This window comes from Equus caballus, chromosome 8 (assembly GCF_041296265.1).
Source record: "Equus caballus isolate H_3958 breed thoroughbred chromosome 8, TB-T2T, whole genome shotgun sequence".
Classification (NCBI taxonomy): Eukaryota; Metazoa; Chordata; class Mammalia; order Perissodactyla; family Equidae; genus Equus; species Equus caballus.
Window position 1 is genome coordinate 62815695 of NC_091691.1, and position 19360 is coordinate 62835054.

The window sequence follows — 19360 nt, forward strand, 5'->3', positions numbered from 1 at the left end:
TAACTGTGTCCAAAACAGAGTGAGCAAACAGCTTGAAAATTAGGTCTGGCTCAAGTGTGCCTTATTTTCTGACTCTGCGCTGCTTTTAGTGTACACGGAGACCCAAAAGGGACCAGTGTGAGCAACCTCTGGAATGTCTATGAATATTTCTCTGCTGCCCAGGAGTGCAAAGCAGTGCCAAGAAGCATGTTTCCGGTCAAATACTGAGATAAATTCTTACGTTTTCAGTTTTCGTTTGGTTATACTGGTCTGGCAAGAATTGTTCTTATTCTATAAAATTAAACAACACTGCTGAGGGCTTCAAATAGAAATACAAAAAGGAATAGCACTCTGAGATTCTAAATTTTATTTAGTGTGTGCCTCAAAGCCTGTCCTATTTTCATATTTACTGCCATGTTTATATTTATGAAAAAGCTTGTTCTCATTTTACACATGGACAAACGGCTCTAGCCCAGAGCCCATCAGCATAGGGCCTGCAGCCAAAATCCTCACTGGTGACTTGCGGACCCTTCCTGAGCATGATTTTCTTTTTTGTCTAAGTTGCCCACCTCTGACTCCAAAGCGGCCTGGGGTTCTACAGGTAGAGGCATTTCATACATTCTGGTTGAACAACTTTCCTAATGAATTTTTATTAGGAAAAAGTCAAAAAACCTACAGGCAAAGGAGGAGAGAAAATCAAAAGATATTCCAGTTTAAATGTCTCTGAGGTTATAAATGTGTCAAAGGATGGGCATTGTAAATCAGTGGGAAAACATAGATAATGTATATTTGTAACACTTGAAAGAAGCAAGTGTTGAAATGCAATGCGATATAATGGGGTGGGGAGGGCAAGGAAAACCCAGGATTCAGAATTAGAAGACCTGGCTTCTGGCCTTGGCCGTAACAATTAGGAGAGGTCCCCAAATCTGAGCTCCAGTTTCAGAAAGGGATTATAAACCTTGGGTCTTCCCTGTGATATGGATCAAATAAATCTATGCTTTATAAACTATAAAGCTCTCCAAATTGTCCACTAAGACTTATATTTTTAAACATAAATATTATGCGCTAGTACTTAGGTAATATCTTAAGAATACCTGCACAGTTTCTTACATTCTGCTGAATATTCAGTGAGGTAGAGAGAGGGGCTGGGTGAGATGACGAAGAGGGAGATAAAAGAGTGCAATGTTAGTTTGCCAAGCTGAGCTGGGCTTTCCTTTCCGAGCATTCATAACTGTCTGTATATTTAGGATTCATTTCAAATGTCAGTAGAGCTGGCCTTTTCTGTAACAACACCAGTGGCAATCTTTAGATTAATGAGAAGGAAATGTTGCTGGCCTGAAGGACTGCCCACTGAGCAAGATGCCCTGTACACAGGTTTTGCTTTACATGCGGGCAAATCCGCAGTTCACAAAGATCTTCTCCACTTCCAGCTGTTTCTCCTTACCCTTCAGGCTTCAGCCTCACCCAGTCTGGACAAGGGGTTACTGTGGCTAAAACCCTCTGGAGCCACTTCCCCAGGGCCCAAGAGAAGAGGGGGGAGCTGCTGTGAGGAAAGATTCCCAGACTATAAGTGGCTTTGGGAAGGAACACACACCAATTAAGTCCTGTGGAGGGAAAAATCCTGTGATAAAGAAATCCTATCCAAACACAGCATCGAAGGCACCAGTTAGGAGCATGACTTCCTATTTAATTCAAAGATGTTATGTAGAAATCTGAATTTGACTTTTGGCATTGGCAATATCTGTCGCTGAGCTGCATAATAATGAAGGGAAAAAGAATAATTGATTTAGGAGCAGAACAGGTCTAAGATCCAGCACTACTCCACTCTCTGCATGGGACGCGTAGAGCACACGTGATACATTCAACGTCACATCCTCACATCTTCCAGAGGAAACACCCAACTCATGAGGAGCTTTCACATCGTCAGTAAAAAACCAAAACAAAAACCCAACACAGATACTACGTTAGGAGGTTACAGGTTCAGTGCCAAAGAAGTCCCTCTGCATTGCCAGGCTCGCTAGAGAAACTCTGATGTTCTCTTTTCCAGTCACCAGAGGTGCCACCTGTTCTCCTTGGTCTGGCGTGGTGTATAAGGCAGCTGTCCTATTCATTTCTATAGTGGATAGAAAATGTGTGCACTAATAGACTTTTCTGTTTTTAATAGCTATTGATGAAAGATTCCTTATAATAAAAGTTTTGTCATAGGTGACGTCATTATAATTTAGGCTTGTCAAATGGAGTGAAGAATGGTTTCCCTGGATCTCATAGTTTTGTTGTTGCAAGCAAAGCACACATGGTAGGAAACAATGTTTTATCGGGCGATATTTTATTTCAAACTTTTTTTTAACTTTTATGAACTGTTGCCTTCCTGCCTTCCTTCCATTCTTTGCTGTTCGTTAGAGATATAGCTCCAATGCTGTTTCTCTACATTTTATTCATATTTCTGGGATGTGCTCCTTGTTTAACTTACTATTTGTCCTAATGCAGTATGACTAAACTCTCCCTGACGTCTCTTTCCCCCATCTGAAACTCATACTCTTCTCTTGGACCTCAGCTGGAGGATTCGGTATTCCAGTTCTGCTTTTATTTTGCCTGAGGGCATGGAGAGCTGGGGCCTGGGAGATGTCGCTGCCCATTGAGATTGAGGCGCCAGTCTCTGATCATTTTCTTCTGCAATGTCATTTGCAGGCCAGTTTCATAATGCATTCCACTCAGGCAGGACTTGTGTTATCCATATTTGGGGACGGGAAATTAGTCTAAAGATTCCCAGATTCCCCAACTTCAGGGTAGCCCATTTGAAACTTTGCTTTTGACGGGCAATGAGACCAAGAATTCATTTCTCCTAATGCCTTACCCTTTCCTCCAGCAGCTTTGCCTGTTTCCCACTCAGAAGAGAGAATCCAGGAAGATAAGCAGCTCATAAGTTTTTGTGTTCTTAGTCGGTGGGGGGGGAGGTAAAAGAGAAGAGAAAGGGGACAGGACAGGAAGAGGGAGTTCCGACTAAAATTGCTGTTTATTTTTGTAGGAAATTTGCCTTGGGTGTCACCATCTTCCTGCCTTTACTCTTCAGCCTTTATTTTGCACCAGAAAATACACAAAATGGCAAGTGCTGACAGCATTTCTATTTCTGAAGGCTCATGTGAGGTGACAGCAGGGAGGGACTTGTATTCTTGAAAGGTTGTTTACATACTTTTCCCAGAAGGTCCACCCACCCCTCATTCTCCATTCTTCCAAACTAGAGAGTTAATAGTGGGGTTTTTCAACATTCCCTTCCACTTATCTGTCTTTCTTTGGGTCTGTTTCCTGAGGAAGAAGTCACATTAATTTGTGACATTCACCGAATTTTGCTGGCTCCCACTTTTCAATGGTTATAGGACAAAGCCATTCTTTCCTTGTTAGTATGCTGCTCATATAATAACTTTTGGTTTTTACTATTAGCAGTTGTATTTAATTTACTGTTGGAAGGGAAGTCCTATGCTCCAACACTATTTCATCTCCTTCCCCAGAAATTCACGCACATAGCCGAAAGAGGAGCCAACACGCACTTACCACTCCACTAATATGCCAGTGCCTCTTCATCCTCTGCAGGACACAGCCCAGCTCCTTAGCATGGCGGGTCAGACCCTGCATGGCAGGGCTCCCTTCCTCCTCTGCAGGACTCTCTTCTCTCCCAAACTCTGCCCTCTAGCAACGCTAAACTTCTTGAGTTACTGTGCACACCATGCTATTCCATGTCTCCCCTGTCCTCTCCTTTGGTTGTCTTCTGTAGTTGAAAACCCCTTCACTGACACATCTTTCTTTCTTCTTCTATCCTCCCAAAACACACTCAACAATTTTGCTAGGTATTCCCCACAGCTCCAGTCTTTGTGACCAGCTGGACCCAGGCCACCTCTCTACCCACAAGGCAGAGTCTGTGACCTCCTCTGACCCTTCTGGCATGTTTCTATCAATCATTACATGTTGCACTGTTACTCTTTATCCTTTTGTCTTATGGCTATCTGTACCTCTGTCCCTCTCATCTTCTACATGTGACTCATTGAAACAGGAGTAGTAGTTTTTCTGTATCAGAGTACAATATCCAGCACATAGTAGGTCAAAGAATACACACTGGTTAATGAATGAAAACTAAAATGAGCTAAGAGGCTTACTACTCCATGGGGTTTAGCTTATGAAAGACCTCGGAATCCTTCCACCAGCAAAGGAACCAAGAATAAATAATCCATTGTGGACTCTCTGGCCATTTGTTCTGTCACTGCAATGGAGTGTCTTCAATAGTAGAAGACATTCCTCATGGGCAGCATCATCTGATCCATTCCCCAATAAACAAAGAATATGAGAAATCAGAACTTTCAAGAGAAAAAAACTAGTGCTAATCCCACACTTTTAGTAATAGCATTTGCTCTCTGTGGTCTATGCTTTTACTGTATTTCTCCTCTCACAGCATTAAAAATGGTCCTGAATTATCTTTGATCTTCTCTTCATTCAGTGGATAGCCTTTGAAAGGAAAAAAAAAGAACATAGTAAATGAGGGGAAATAAAATTTTTAAAATGTAAGTAAAAATGTAGTTGTTCTAGCAAAGAAAGAGAGGCAAAAAGGTTTAATTTTTAAACTCAATTGATTATCCTAAATTCAATAGATTATTGCGAAACCCTCCCTTTTAAATGATATGTCATCTAATAACATCTAATGTTAAATATATCTCTTGATTGTTCAGAGTAAATAAAACACCACTGGTAATTCCCATTAGAAGTTTTACGAATGTGGTTGGATTGCTTACAGAATTTAATTAAGTTTTGGATCCTCGCGCACCCCTTCTGGCCTAATAAGTTGGAGACTTCTCAAACATATCTCAGGGAATTTCTTGGGCAGAACCACCTTCTAAGAAATCAAAAGGGAGGAAAAGGTCCAGAGGTATTTTAGTTTTATTTCTCTTGAAAGATTTAGTTGTACTTTTACCATATTTATTTGTTAATTACACTTAATTTGAATGTGAGACATTCGAGAAAGAATGCCATTAAAATAATTTCCAAAAGACCATACCCTTTATGCAGAAGAAAAAGTGTGGGTATAGCAGCTGACAATTATTTGTAAAATGTTCATGCTGCTGACTTAGGTTCTTTACTCCAGGTGAATGGACAAAGACAACTGGGTACAGAGAAGTATTCAAAAGAAAAAGAAAGGAAATTAAGGTACTGTGCTAGGAAGAATAATGCCCCCAGAGATGTTCACATCTTAATCATCAGAACCTGTCAATATGTTTTGTTTTACATCAAATTAAGGGATGAAGTTTGGAGATGATATTAAGGTTGTTAATTAGCTGACCTTAATATAAAGAGATTATTCTGTTTTATTCTTGGGGGCCCAATGTACTCACAAGGGTCCCTAAATGTGGAAAAGGGGAGCAGAGAAGAGGTCAGAGTTAGAGAGATTTGAAGACTGAGGAACATGCCACCAGTCAAGGAATGCCTCAAGAAGCTAGAGTAGGCAAGGGGACAGATGCTCCCCAGAGCCTCCAGAGAGAAACACGGTCCTGTGGAAACCAAGATTCCAGCCCAGTGAGACTCCCAACCTATAGGCTTGTAATAAATTTGTACTGTTTGTGGTGATTTGTTATGGCAGCAATAGAACACTAATACAGGTACAGTCATACAAGGTAATACAACATAATCATTAAAATTACTACTTAAGAAGATTCCCTAATGATGTGGAAAATATTCTCTATTGTTAGGTTAGGAAAGCAGATGAGGAAACACCATATACACTAAAATCAAAGAGAAAAATATTTATATACCAGTTTAGATAAACTGAAAGATATATTATAAAGTGTGATTCATGGTTCTCTATGAATGCTGGGCTGATGATGATGATGATTTGTATTTCCCAAATTTCTTTTTTGTTTTGTTAAAGATTGGCACCTGGGCCAACAACTGTTGCCAGTCTTCTTTTTTTTTTTTCAAAGATTGGCACCTGGGCTAACAACTGTTGCGAATCTTTTTTTTTCCTTTTTTTTCTGCTTTATCTCCCCAAACCCCCCCCTGTGCACAGTTGTATATCTTAGTTGCACGTCCTTCTGGTTTTGGGATGTGGGACGCTGCCTCAACGTGGCTTGACCAGCAGTGCCATGTCCGCACCCAGGATCCGAACCCTGGGCCACTGCAGCAGAGCACAGTGAACTTAATCACTCAGCCACGGAGCTGGCCCCCCAAATTTCTTTTGTAATCAATAAAATAAGAAATAAAGAAGTAAAGAAAATTGTTGAATGTGATTGACCTTAAAATGAGAGACAGATTACTCTACTAGTAGCTTAGTAGAGTAGGGAGAGTTTTATCTCCCTTCAAAATATATTTTTCCAAGAAAGGAGATGAACCAGAATTAATATTGTAGAGGGCTGGCCCTGTGGCCAAGTGGTTAAAGTGCTGTGCTCTCCTCTTCGGTGGCCCAGGTTTGCTAGTTCAGATCCCAGGCACAGATCTACTCCACTTATCAGGCCATGCTGTGGAGGCATCCCACATACAAAACAGAGGAAGATTGGCACAGACGTTAGCTCAGCGACAATCTTCCTCACACACGCAAAAAGAAAAAAAATATCATAAAGCCCCTGTAGATTAGCTTGCACTCAATCCTTACTTTACCAAATTTCTGCATCCCAAACACACTTTAAAAGATAAACAATTTGTTAATGTTTACCTGCTTTATTTTTGGATTTTCTTTTTCTATGAACTAAAGATTAAAACCTGGGCCATATGAAATTAGAAAATATTTTTGGCGTACAAAGATTAATCTTTGAATCTATGTATTAATGGTGTCAGGATTAATTACAACAGCAGGATGGCATCTGTACCTGTATAGTGTTGAAGACTAAAATCTCAGGTGAATGAACTTACCTTTATGGATTCAGCTGGATAATCTCTTTTCTCTTTCCTTACTAGATTTACTATGGCACCCGTCATGGTTAAAAAGTCACTGCCTTCCCTTCACGGTTTGTGTATTTGATTTTTCATTAGTGGTGAATTTTACTGTTGCTCCTTATATTTGTAGAGAACATAACTTAAAGAAAATTCAACTTCTATAAGCAGGATAAAACTCACTGTTTAATCAAATGCTTTATTTGATGTCAAGTGAATTTTTAATATTATTTTTCTACACAAATAAAACTGCTAAACTTTAATAAAGGCGTGGTTCCAAGTCACAGTGCAGAATATGATTATTTAGTATCTGGGAGGCTGCAGACCACAGCCATCGACAGAGGGGGGCTCTGGCATCAGGAGTGCCTGGGTTCAAACGATGGCTTCAGCTCTGGTTCTGCGCTCCTGGCAAGTCACTTCACCTTTGTGAGCCTCCTTTGTGACATGGACAGTGACCATCCAGTTCTCCTAGGGTTACTGTGAGAAGTAAAGGAAACAAAATGCCTTTCCTTGTCTAGTAATCAGCAAGTGGTGGCTAACCTTTTGACTGAATGCACTTTGTACCAAGTGTTGTTACTTGAACTACACAATTTAAGAAAATTCAGTTACTGCCTGTGTTTATATTCTCTGTGGTTATTTCAAGGCATGTTTTCTTACTCAGTGTGATAAAGTAACACATATGTGACAAGAAACTGCTGTTGTATGGAAAGCTGACTGGCAGAAGTGACAGAAACGTCTACTTGATATCTGTGTTTGACAGTTTTCTATCACCTCATTTGAATGAGAATATGAACCTGCACTTAATTTCTCCAAAACACTTTATAAAGGGGATGTAATCTCTTTATTCTCCTGTGACAGAGTGTGAAAAAGGACTAGAGTGTTTTGAGGTACAAGTCATAAAAGAAAGGAAAGACAAAATAGTATTGCATTTTAGCCTCTGAGCTCTCCCACAAAAAGGATGGGAGTCCCAGTACACTCATTCTTTTAGATAAATGTGCAAAAAGCAGAAGACATTGGGAATTTGGTCCTTGGTGGGTGGGCATGGGAGTTATAATGAAAGATGAAAATGGCATGAAAACAAGAGCTCCTTGGTGGAACTTACCTTCTCTACTCCATTTGCTTTATTATCACTATTAAGGATTTCTTATGCTGAACTCAAACCGGAGTGTTATTTTGTGACATAGCAACCACGTCAAAGCCTCAAATACGAGTACAACAAAACCCAAAGCATAAACAAGAACTTAAAACAGGTATATGTTTCTCCCAAAATGTTAAATCAAGAGTGACTAAAAGAGCCAGGTTACTCGTGTAAAAGTGAGGAATAAAAGATAATAAATTCTTAAATCAGATGTAAGTAATCGAATGAAATAGCCTTGCTTTTCTAATTTACTTTACCCTTCCTGGAATAAATTATTTATTACAGTGAATGTTGAGTCTCTGGGACACCTTAGGATATTCTTTAGATACAAGTTTGGACTGTCAATTTTGTGCTAAAGGTAAATACAAAATAACATTTCATGTTTTAAAAGCAAACTGCTGAAAGTTAAGTATCATATCACTCAGAAAGTTTATAAGGTTTCACAACTGTTTTAACACAGAAATCTGTTTATTAAACCCAACAAAACAGAAAAAATTATACCAGCCCTCAATTTTTGAATTTTCATTTAAATAGGCAAACTCTAAATCCACACCTTAAAAGATGTTTGTGCATCTATGTATTTCCAAAATACTCATATTTCAATAAGATTTTCACATTATATTCACCAACAGTATCACAAAAGTTCTTTTTTTTGTTTTTGTTTTTTGTTTACGTAACTGTAAGGAACAGTAATTCTAGAAACACTAGAAGAAAAAAGCATAGCAATGTCCACAGTTACAAGAAAAAGTGCACATTACTTGGTCACAATCACAGTCATTACTTGAAAAACTATATGTAACAAGTAGATAAGAAATATCACTGATGCCTTAAACTCATTATCAAAAACTGAATGACATAAATTTACATGAAATAAGGCAAATTCAGGAATGCACAAAGAATTTGGAATCCAACCAAAGCTAAACAACAGAAAAAAATTGCACAAGGAGCTTAAACTGATATACTTCTCCCTAAATGTTTTAAAAATAGGCTTGCCTCAGTGCACAAAGAAAACATCATTCATGTGTACCCAACACTATAAAATAAGAAAGAAGGGCAAAGTGTGGGGAACAGGAGGGGACAGTTCATTGTAAGTTGCAGCTGCATCCACTGAGAGTTCTTTACATTTTTGCCTAGAACTGGAAATTATACAAATCATATCAGGAGAGGTAATGGTCTTTTTGGAAACTATTTCTGAAAGAGAGAAAAAAAAAAGCTACACACAAGAGTGCAAATTTTCAGATTGTCACTTGCAACCTCTTAACATTCAGTTATCTGCATCCAGTGGCTGCTAGAGGGACGCCTGTAAGACAGCAGCGGCAATCCAGGGTGAGCAGCTGTAAGAAACCAAGGTGTGATTTTTTTTTCAATGATATGTCTTTTTTAACATTAAAAAATTCGGATGAAAACCATTATGTAAAGATGCAGTGTTGAGTGGCATGCTCAGGATCAGCATGAGTACAGAAATGCAGGCTTCTCTCGGAAGTAGTTCCTGATGTGGCGATTTAAAGAACGTAGGCAAGGATTTTTTTTTTTGTCAGCATCAAGTGTTATTTTTGTAGAAAGAATTTGGAAAGAGGAGAAGGCAAAGGGATGTGGAAAAGGTACTTACAGTAGTTTCTCAAAACAGTTTTCTCTTAGGACCTATGAAAAAGTTACCAAAGTAAAAATGACAATTTCGAATGAAAAACAAGTTTTCTTTTTATAAAAATTACATATATTTTTTTAAAATACAAGATCCTTTTCATTGTTATAGCCTGTAGCAACAAGAAATTTTGGCTTTTTTCTCTTTTTTTGCCAGATACTGCAGCTCTCAGTCCAACGAGTCAGGAGCAAATTCCACTAATATTTCAGTTGGATCTTGAACTACTTTTTATACCACAAGCTTCTTCTTTTATCCTTGAATTAGGAATATACAGCCTTTTTGCCCCAGATATTTATGCTGACACACTAAAACAAAAAGCAGTAGGCTGATACATTAAAGTATCACGAGTACTTCAGAGGTCAGGGTTCCTTTGAAGCACCTTAACACATCACTTTATGGATCAAGGACAATGTGGCATAATGGAAGTATTTCTCTTAAGACTGTGCAGTAAGACCAGAAGCATCTCTGCTGGGAAATCAAAATGTCATTAGTGGAAACTGCAAACTTAGACCTCAGTGAATAGGATCGTCATCTGACTCAGTTCTGTTGTAAAATAAGATTTTCCAGTTCATCTGCAGAACGTAATAAAAATGCAGCTGATTCTCGATATCCTGCAACGAGCTGTCTCACGGCATTGATTTCAGTTGGACTCAGCTGAGGTCTGGAGCTTGAACTGCTGGAGGATCCTGAGCTAGTCGCCAACTGCCTCTTCATGCTGAGATCGGTGGGTCCTAGAAAAAAGTAATCACAAAATTAGACATGAACAATTTTTGTTCTAGAACCTTGAAAATGACCGCTGACTTAGTTCATGTATTCTTTCTTGAGAAGCTACTGATACCTTTAATCAAATACATCTGCTCTCAGAAAGACTAAAGAGCAACATGATGCAAAATGAGTGGCTGGGTATTCTCTTAGACTCCTTGTCCAGCCTCTGGCAATCACCTGTTATTGTGGAAAGACAGTGAAAACCTTCTCTTAGCATATCTTTTTTTGAAAATTCAATTTGATGTCCACTTTCCACATATTGTAGAAGATGCTCTGTAATAGTGTAAAGTGATGGGAATTACAAACATTTTTTATTTGCTATATTCATTAACAAATAATTTAGACCCCATCAATTCAGAAGTCAAAAAATCCTAGATTGTGACACTAATGACTCTAGATTACAAACTCCTCAACTGAGAACAAAGTAAACTGAGGACTGGGGAGTTCAATGACATGTTTAGAGTTCAACAACTTTTAAGTGGCACGATAGGCACGTGAGTTGAATTTTTTTTTTTTTTTTCATTTCAAGCAATGCTTTTTTCCTTTAGGCTGATTAATGTTTAAAAATGTGGGCATATTAAACTGTTTGTTTCAGAAATGTACAATAAGGAAACGACTAGTACAAACAATACCACAAAGGAGCCAGACTTGGAATATTGCTTCAGGTGTTGCTAAACTCACTTCTATATTTATTTGCACAAAACATTCACGTGTCAACACTTTTTTTCTCACATATATTTAAACCAAGTCATGTAGTCTGTTTTTTGACAACAGTTTGTAAATTTTTACTTACAGACTTTTAAATAACTTTATAGTTATTTTTAATTCATATATTTGTATTAAGATGCTTTGTATCAATTATTTTTGTATTATTAATAAGGTTTTATTACATACTTAAGTGTTCATTTTTATAGTTCTTAGATGTCATTAAGGAATTTATATAATTATTAAATTTGCAGTAATAGATGTAAGATCCTTGAATAAAATACTACTAAGCACATAACTAAAGGTATGCTCAAAAACTGTAGTGATTCTATAACTTGAAATTATTTTAACATATTTTTCCTAAACATAATTTTTCAGATAACATCCATTTCATGAACTAAAATAAGGGATGTTATTTTCTCCTTCTAGTTCTCCTTGAGGCATGATGGAGACAGGTCGAGATCCAACCTCCTGCAGCCTCTGCCCCTAAGGGAGAAAAGGACTCTGTCAGCTCGGAGGCAGATGTCCCATGAGAGGCAAATAGCTTCACTTGGAATTTAATTAGGACAGAGGCAAGAAAAGCACAGAAGAACTCTGACATCTGAGAGAAACTTACATCCACTTCTGCCATGGCCTTTCAAAGCTTTGATTTCCTAGCAGGCATTAGCTTCCATTTGTTCTGCTGTTTACAAAATCATGATCCAGACAGACAAAGGGAGAGACGCAGGGATGTCACACTTGCAAACGGAAATTACTGAGCAAGTATTCAAGTAAATTATTAACAGTAACTAGTTTATTTGGGAAGTTCTGAGTGAATTAAAAAAGCATCATGAAATAACAGCGGTTCCGGTCTCTGGATGAACCCACTCAAATTTTCTTTTTCTGCTTTACATTCAAGACTACCAGTATAAATCTTTATGAAAGAAAATTGAAAGGCGTTTCCTCTCAGTTATGTAAATATCTAGTGTCTGGTTAGCTAACTATCATTATTTCATTAGAAAGTGTAACATTTTGTGATGGTTTTGCTGCCAAGTCAAGTTGTGGATTGGCATTCTTAACTAGAACTGAGAAAGGGTGGGGCTAGTGATCTAATTCTTTTTGCAGTGAGAGAAATTATGATTGTATTCTAATACTGGAGTTTATGGATTACTCTCTACCTCCAGCTCAAGGATATAAGCTTCCAAACTAAGACATGGCTTTCATTTCTTTTAGATCATTATTAACATAGGCAAACTCTAGACAGCTCAGTAATTTAGAAGCCATTCACACCTCTGTTTCTTGTTTTTCTGGAAGAAAGCTGACTTCATTATCTTGCTTTCTTTTGTATCTATAAGAGCAGGATTGAGTATATAAATCAAAACTACAGGGAATTCTTTTTGCTGAGTGTTTATTATTCAAATCTTCAGAGTTATGAGGTTCAATAGGGAAGCAAAAAAATTAAAATAGTTACAAATGAACAAACTATTTAACTAGTGACTATTCAAACAGCCTCTCCTTGTTTGTCACTAGTATTCATTTCTGCTTCATTGAGTCAATGTCATATTTAACTGGTTTGGCTTAACCCAAACAATAATATAATGCAATTAGAATGCATATCAATTATAAAGTCGAATACCAAATTTTATGAAGATGCTGAATTTAACAACATCCAGGAAAGTATTCTTTGAGACCTGCTCAAATCATAGACAAAGCACTGAAAAGTGTGGTTCTGGAAGAGCAGGACCAGTTCACAAGAAAACGAGCAAGGATAATGACAATAGATGCTTCAAGAGAAAATGATTCAAATATCAGATGTTAAGGCATATATTCCAGAAACTCGACAGGCTATTTTTACATAAGTACCTACATTTTAACCAAAACGATGCAGACTTATTTTGTGTTCATTCTGAAAAGTTGAATAAGAGAGAAAAGATGTTTCATGCTAACATACAACATTGTTAGAAAAATTAAGACCCATCGAAAGCAACCTTTGATTCATTTTTTAAGGTTTGGGGACACATTTAAATTATAAGTAAATTCTAATTAAATGAAAATGTATACCCATAATTCTTTTTATTTTTTAAGTTGAGGTATTAACTGAATACTTTCCCCCTATTTATGGTGCATATTTGGTCCCTCTTTTAATTAGATTCACTTTTGTGGTCTTATTCACTGTCAATTATCCTCTGATATAGACAAAGTTTTGTTTTACACACAGTAAATTCTTTTTTTAAAGACTTTGATAGCCATTTTTATTATATACACTGAGGGCAAGAATGCAAGACCCATGAAAGCAGGCACCCTTTGGGTCTAATTTACCACATTTGTCTCAGTAGCTGAGACGGTGCATGATACAAAATAAGGCTCAATAAATATTTGTGTAATAAATAAATGAGAAGTGCCAGATCCTTTCTGCAACAGACACTTAAAAAACAGAGAATGTGTTATGTCATTAACAACACCCAATTATGGTTAAAAACAAACTGAATAGACATAGAACACAGTGGATTTAATGTATTATTCAAGTAATATAACTCTAATATACAGGAATATTATTGCCATAAAAGTCATCATCCAAAATTGTGAAAAAATAATCTAAAGTAGAATTGCATATAACAGTACTTTCTGCATGAATTGTTGCTGAAAAAGAGAAAAATAGTTATTGTCCATTTCCTAAATAGTCATGTTTGTTTTACTCTACATGTTACAGTGAGTCTTGAGTTGGGCGAAAAATCAGTTCTAGCTGCATGCAACCTTCTCCTACTTTCCCGTCTTCACTTAGAATCTCCACTCCCAAAGCACGTACTCTGAAATGCTTGGATAACTGGCAATTCATTTAACAATTTTACGTAAGTGAATGACATTTTTAAACTCATGCTTTAAAACAAGGGTTGGTAAACTTTTTATACAAATGGCCAGATAGTAAATATTTTAGTCCCTGCAGGTCAAGAGGCATTTAGGTACTTATATGAAAAGAAAGTAAATTTTCTTGATTTTTTTAATTGATCTATAATTGACATATAAAATTATAATGTTATAATATATTAGTTTTAGGTGTACAATATAGTGATTTGATATTTGTATATATTGTGAAATGATCACCATAATAAGTCTGCTTAATATCCATCACCACACATACTTAACAATTTCTTTTTCTATATGAGAACTTTTAAGGTTTCTTCGTAGCAACTTTCAAATATACATGCAGTATTATTAACTGCATTCATCATGCTGTACATTACATCCTCATGAGTTATTTATATTTGGAAGTTTGTATCTTTTGATGACCTTCACCCATTTTGCCCACCCCCGACCCCTCACCTTTGGAACCGCCAATCTGTTCTTTCTATCTATGACTTCAGTTTTGTTGTTCTTTTAGATTCCACATATAAGTGAAATCATACAGTTTGTCTTTCTCTGTCTGACTTATTTCACTTAACATAATGTCCTCAAGGCCCATCCAAGTTGTTGCAAATGGCAAGATTTCCTTCTTTTTTATCGTTGAATAGTATTCAATTCTGTGTATTCATATATATCCATTCATCCTTCAATGGACATTTCAGCTGCTTCCACGTCTTAACTACTGTAAATAATGCTGCAATGAACATGGGGTGCAGATATCTTTTCGAGTTAGTGTTTTCATTTCCTTTGGATAAATACTCAGAAATGGACTTGTTGGATCATATGGTAGGAAGGTATTCAAATGTGTCTGATTAAGGACAAAATGTAAACATGCACTGTTAACAATTTCCTGTGGATTTTAGTTTAGCCTTCAAATAAAGACTTTTTTTAAATTAAAAAATCTGCTCTTATGGCCACTTCTAAATGATTTGTTTGTTTAGGGTTGTAGTAGGAAGAGGCCTTATAATTTATGGAGGGGGGAGAAATAGTCAAGGTCCCTTGGATCTCAATGTGGCCCTTCCCAAAGGCCCTGCTCAGTGGTCTGGGACGATGGTGGGGGAGATAAATATACACACTTTTTTTAATGTAATGAGACCATGTTTAATGAACATCAAAGTTGGCACAGACAAGGGCTGTGGGGTCTCAAAGGAATGGGGACAGCAAGGGCTACAGTTGTGGGGGGATGAGAAGTGATACCTCCTCCCAGCCCCTTTCCCATTGCCAGGGACTCACACTGTGCCCCTCAGAGCAACAGTCTGGTGGGGACAGATTGGCCCCATTTTACAGTTGGGGAAACTGTGTTTCAGATAGGTTCATTGACTTGCCCAAAGTCACACAGTGTTCCTGGTCCTTCTTCCTCCTGCACTACCATGGCCCAGCTCAGAGGAAATTTAAGTAATTTGACAGGGGGAAATGAAAGCCCCCACAGGAAGAGCAAGCAACAGTATGGAAACAGGGAAGGGTGTCATACCTGGAGACACTGAAGGGTGCTGGCTAGAGCCAAGTGTGGATCGAGCTGAGGAGTTAGTCTTATTTTGTTTTTTTTTGCAGGGAAAGATTTACCCTGAGCTAACAGCTGTTACCAGTCTTCCTCTTTCTTTTTTTCCTCCCCAAAGCCCCAGTACATGGTTGCATACCCTAGTTCTAAGTCACTCTAGTTCTTCTATGTGAGCTGCCACCACAGCATGGCAACTGACAGATGTGTGGTGTGATTCCGTGACTGGGAAGCGAACTCGGGCCGCTGAAATGGTGAGCACACAACTTTAACCACTAGGCCATCAGGGCTGGCTCTTGTTTTATTTTTCTTAAGCCAGAATCTATTTCTATTTAAAAATGTTCAAGAGACATTAAAAGATCCATATGCCTAAAAATGTCCAGGTTTAATATAAGATCATACTAAGGTGGTGTCTGTTGGTCCCTCCATTGGTAGAGTCTCAATTTGATCCTGGTTAATTACATGCCCCGATTATTATTTTAGTTGGGTAGTAGTGATTTCCTCTGATTCCCAGCATCTTTCATAAATGGCCATCAGTCCATGAATGACAAAAAAAGAAATACCAGAAACAATAATGAAATGTTTGTAGGTTCTACTTGAATATCCTTTCTACATTATTCTTTGAAACCAGGTCCTCTGATTATCAGCTTGGGTAGTTGAGATATGAAGAGTTTCATCTGGTATTAGGGTAATGCTGGCCTTGTGAAATGAGTTTGGAAGTATTTCCCCTTCTATTTTTTGGAAGAGTTTGAGAAGAATTAGCATTAATTCTTTAAATCCTTGGTAGAATTCCCCACTGAAGTTGTGTGGTCCTGGGGTTTTCTCTGTTGAGAGGTTTTTGATTACTGATTCAATCTCCTTACTAGTATTTGGTCCATTCAGCTTTTCTGTTCCTTCATGATTTAGTTTTGGTAGGTTATATGTTTCTAGGAATTTATCCATTTCTCCTAGATTGTCCAAATTGTTGGCACATAATTGTTCATAGTAGACTCCTATAATTCTTTGCATTTCTGTTGTAACAATTGTAATGTCCCCTCTTTCATTTGAATCCTCTCTCTTGTTTTCTTGGTGAGTCTAGCTAAAGGTCACTTTACCTTTTCAAAAAAAACAACTCTTAGTTTCATTGATCTTTTCTATTGTGTTTTGAGTCTCTATTTCATTTATTTCCACTCTGATCTGTGTTATTTCCCTCCTTCTACTAACTTTGGGCTTTGTTCTTCTTTTTCTAGTTCCTTGAGGTGTAAACTTGTTTATTTGAAATCTTTCTAGTTTCCAAACGTAGGCATTTATTGCTATGAACTACTCTTAGAAGTGCTTTTCCTGCATCTTATAAATTTTGATATGCTCTACTTCCATTTTCATTTGTCTCAAGCTATTTTTTGATTTATTCTTTGACCCATTGGTTATTCAGTAACATGTTGTTTTATCTGTACATATTTGTGAATATTCCAGTTTTCTTGAGGTTGATTTCTAGTTTCATACTACCGCTGTCAGAAAAGATACTTGATATGACTTCAATCTTCTCAAATTTATTGACTTGTTTAGTAGTCTAACATATGACCTGTGCTGGAGAACATTCCAAGTGCATTTGAGAAGAATGTGTATTCTGTTGCTTTTGCATGCAATGTTCTGTATATATCTGTTAAGGCCATCTGGTCTAATATGTCATTTAAGGCCCATGTTTCCTTATTGATTTTCTATCTGGATGAACTATCCATGGATGTAAGTGGTATATTAAAGTCCCCTACTGTTATTATATTGCTATCTATTTCTCCCTTTATGTCTGTTAATATTTGCTTTATATATTTAGATGATTCTATGTTGGGTGCATGAATATTTACAAATGCTATATTCTTTTGTTGAATTGACTCCTTTATCATTATGTAATGAATTTGTCTCTTATTACACTATCTGTCTTAAAATCTATTTTGTCTGATAGAAATATAGCCACCCCAGCTTTCTTTTAGTTTTCATTTTCATGGACTATCATTTTCCATCCCTTCACTTTCTCTGTGTGCATCCTTATATGTGAAGTGAGTCTCTTATAGGCAGCATATAGAGGGGTGTTGTTGTTGTTGTTTAATCTATTCAGTCACTCTATGTGAACAATACATTAAAAGGATCAAATATCATGATCTAGTGGGATTTATTCTAGGGACGTGAGGATGGTTCAACATACACAAATCAATCAATGTAACAAATTACATTAACAAAATGAAGGATAAAACCATATGATCATGTCAATATATAATACAGCAAGAGCATCTAACAAAATTCAACAGCAATTTATGATAAAACCTCTCAACAAAGTGGGAATAGAGGGAACATACCTTAACATAATAATGACCATATATGACAAGCCCCAGCTAACATCATACCCAATGGTTAAAAGCTGAAAGCTTCTAGCTTCTTCTAAGATCAGGACCAAGAGAAAGATGTCCACTCTCACTACTTTTATTCAACATAGTATTAGAAGTCCTAGCCAGAGCAGTTAGGCAAGAAAAAGAAATAAAAGGCATCCAAAACAGGAAGGAAGAAATAAAACTATCACTATTTGCAGATAACATGATATTGTATATAGAAAACCCTAAAGATCCCACCAAAAAAAACCTGTTAGAGCTAATAAGCCAATTTAGTAAAGTTGCAGGATACAAAATCAATATACAAAAATCAGTTCCATTTCTATATGCTAATAATGAACTATCAGAGAAATTTTAAAAATAGTCCTATTACAATTACATTGAAAAGAATAAAATACCCAGAAATAAATTTAACCAAGGAGGTGAAAGACCTGCACACTGAAAACTATAAGGCATTAATGAAAAAAATTAAAGACACAAATAAATGGAAAGATATTCCACACTCGTAGAGTGGAAGAATTACTCTTCTTAAAAGGTCCATATTACCCAAAGCAATCTACAGATTCAATGCAACTCCTATCAAAATTCCAATGGAATTTTTCACAGAAATAAAGCAAACAATCCTAAAATATGTAGGGAACCACAAAATAACTTGAATAGCCAAAGCAATCTTGAGAGAGAAGCACAAAGCTGAAGGCATCACACTCCCTGATTTCAACCTATATTTTGAAGCTATAGTACTCAAAATAGGATGATATTGGCATTAAAAACAGACACATAGATCAGTGAAACAGAATAGAAAACCCAGAAATAAACACACACATATATGATTAATTAATTTACAACAAATTAATCAAGAGTGTACACTGGGGAAAGGATAGCTTCTTCAACAAATGTTGTTGGAAAAACTGGACAGCCAGAGGCAAAAGAATGAAACTGGACCACTTTCTTACACCATACACAAAAATCAAGTCAAATAGATTAAGGACTTGGTTGTAAGACCTGAAACCATAAAACTCCTAGAAGAAAAAACAGGTGGTGAGTTCTATGACATCAGTCTTCGTGATGATTTTTTGGATTTGACACTAAGAGTAAAAATAAACAAGTGTGAATACATCAAACTAAAAAGATTCTGCACAGCAAAAGAAACCATGAACAAAATGAAAAGACTGAATGGGAGTAAATATTTACAAATCATGCATCTGATAAGGAGTTAACATGCAAAATATATTAAAAAACTCAGACAAGTCAATAGAGAAAAACAAACAATCTGATCAAAAATGAGCAGAGGATTTGACTAGACATTTTTCCAAAGAAGACATACAGATGATCAATAAGTACATGAAAAGGTACTCAACATCACTAATCATCAGGGAAATGTAAATCAAAATCACAACGAGATATCACCTCACATCTGTTAGAATGGCTATTATAAATTTTCACAAAAGTTTTATGGACAAACTCAAAATATAACAATTGAAAAAATGTAT

General features: G+C 36.8%; 1 protein-coding gene across 14 annotated transcripts in view; it reads right to left on the reverse strand.

The window, feature by feature from the left end:
* Nucleotides 1-8461: 8461 nt before the first annotated feature.
* The window catches only part of NOL4 (nucleolar protein 4), a 364258-nt gene continuing 353359 nt past the window's right edge, over nt 8462-19360 (reverse strand). For all 14 annotated transcript variants that reach the window (XM_023647625.2, XM_023647624.2, XM_070275624.1 and 11 more), the window contains one exon: nt 8462-10396. In XM_023647625.2, coding sequence (XP_023503393.2) covers nt 10203-10396 — 194 coding nt within the window. In that variant the 3' untranslated portion in view covers nt 8462-10202. The remainder of the gene's footprint in view (nt 10397-19360) is intronic.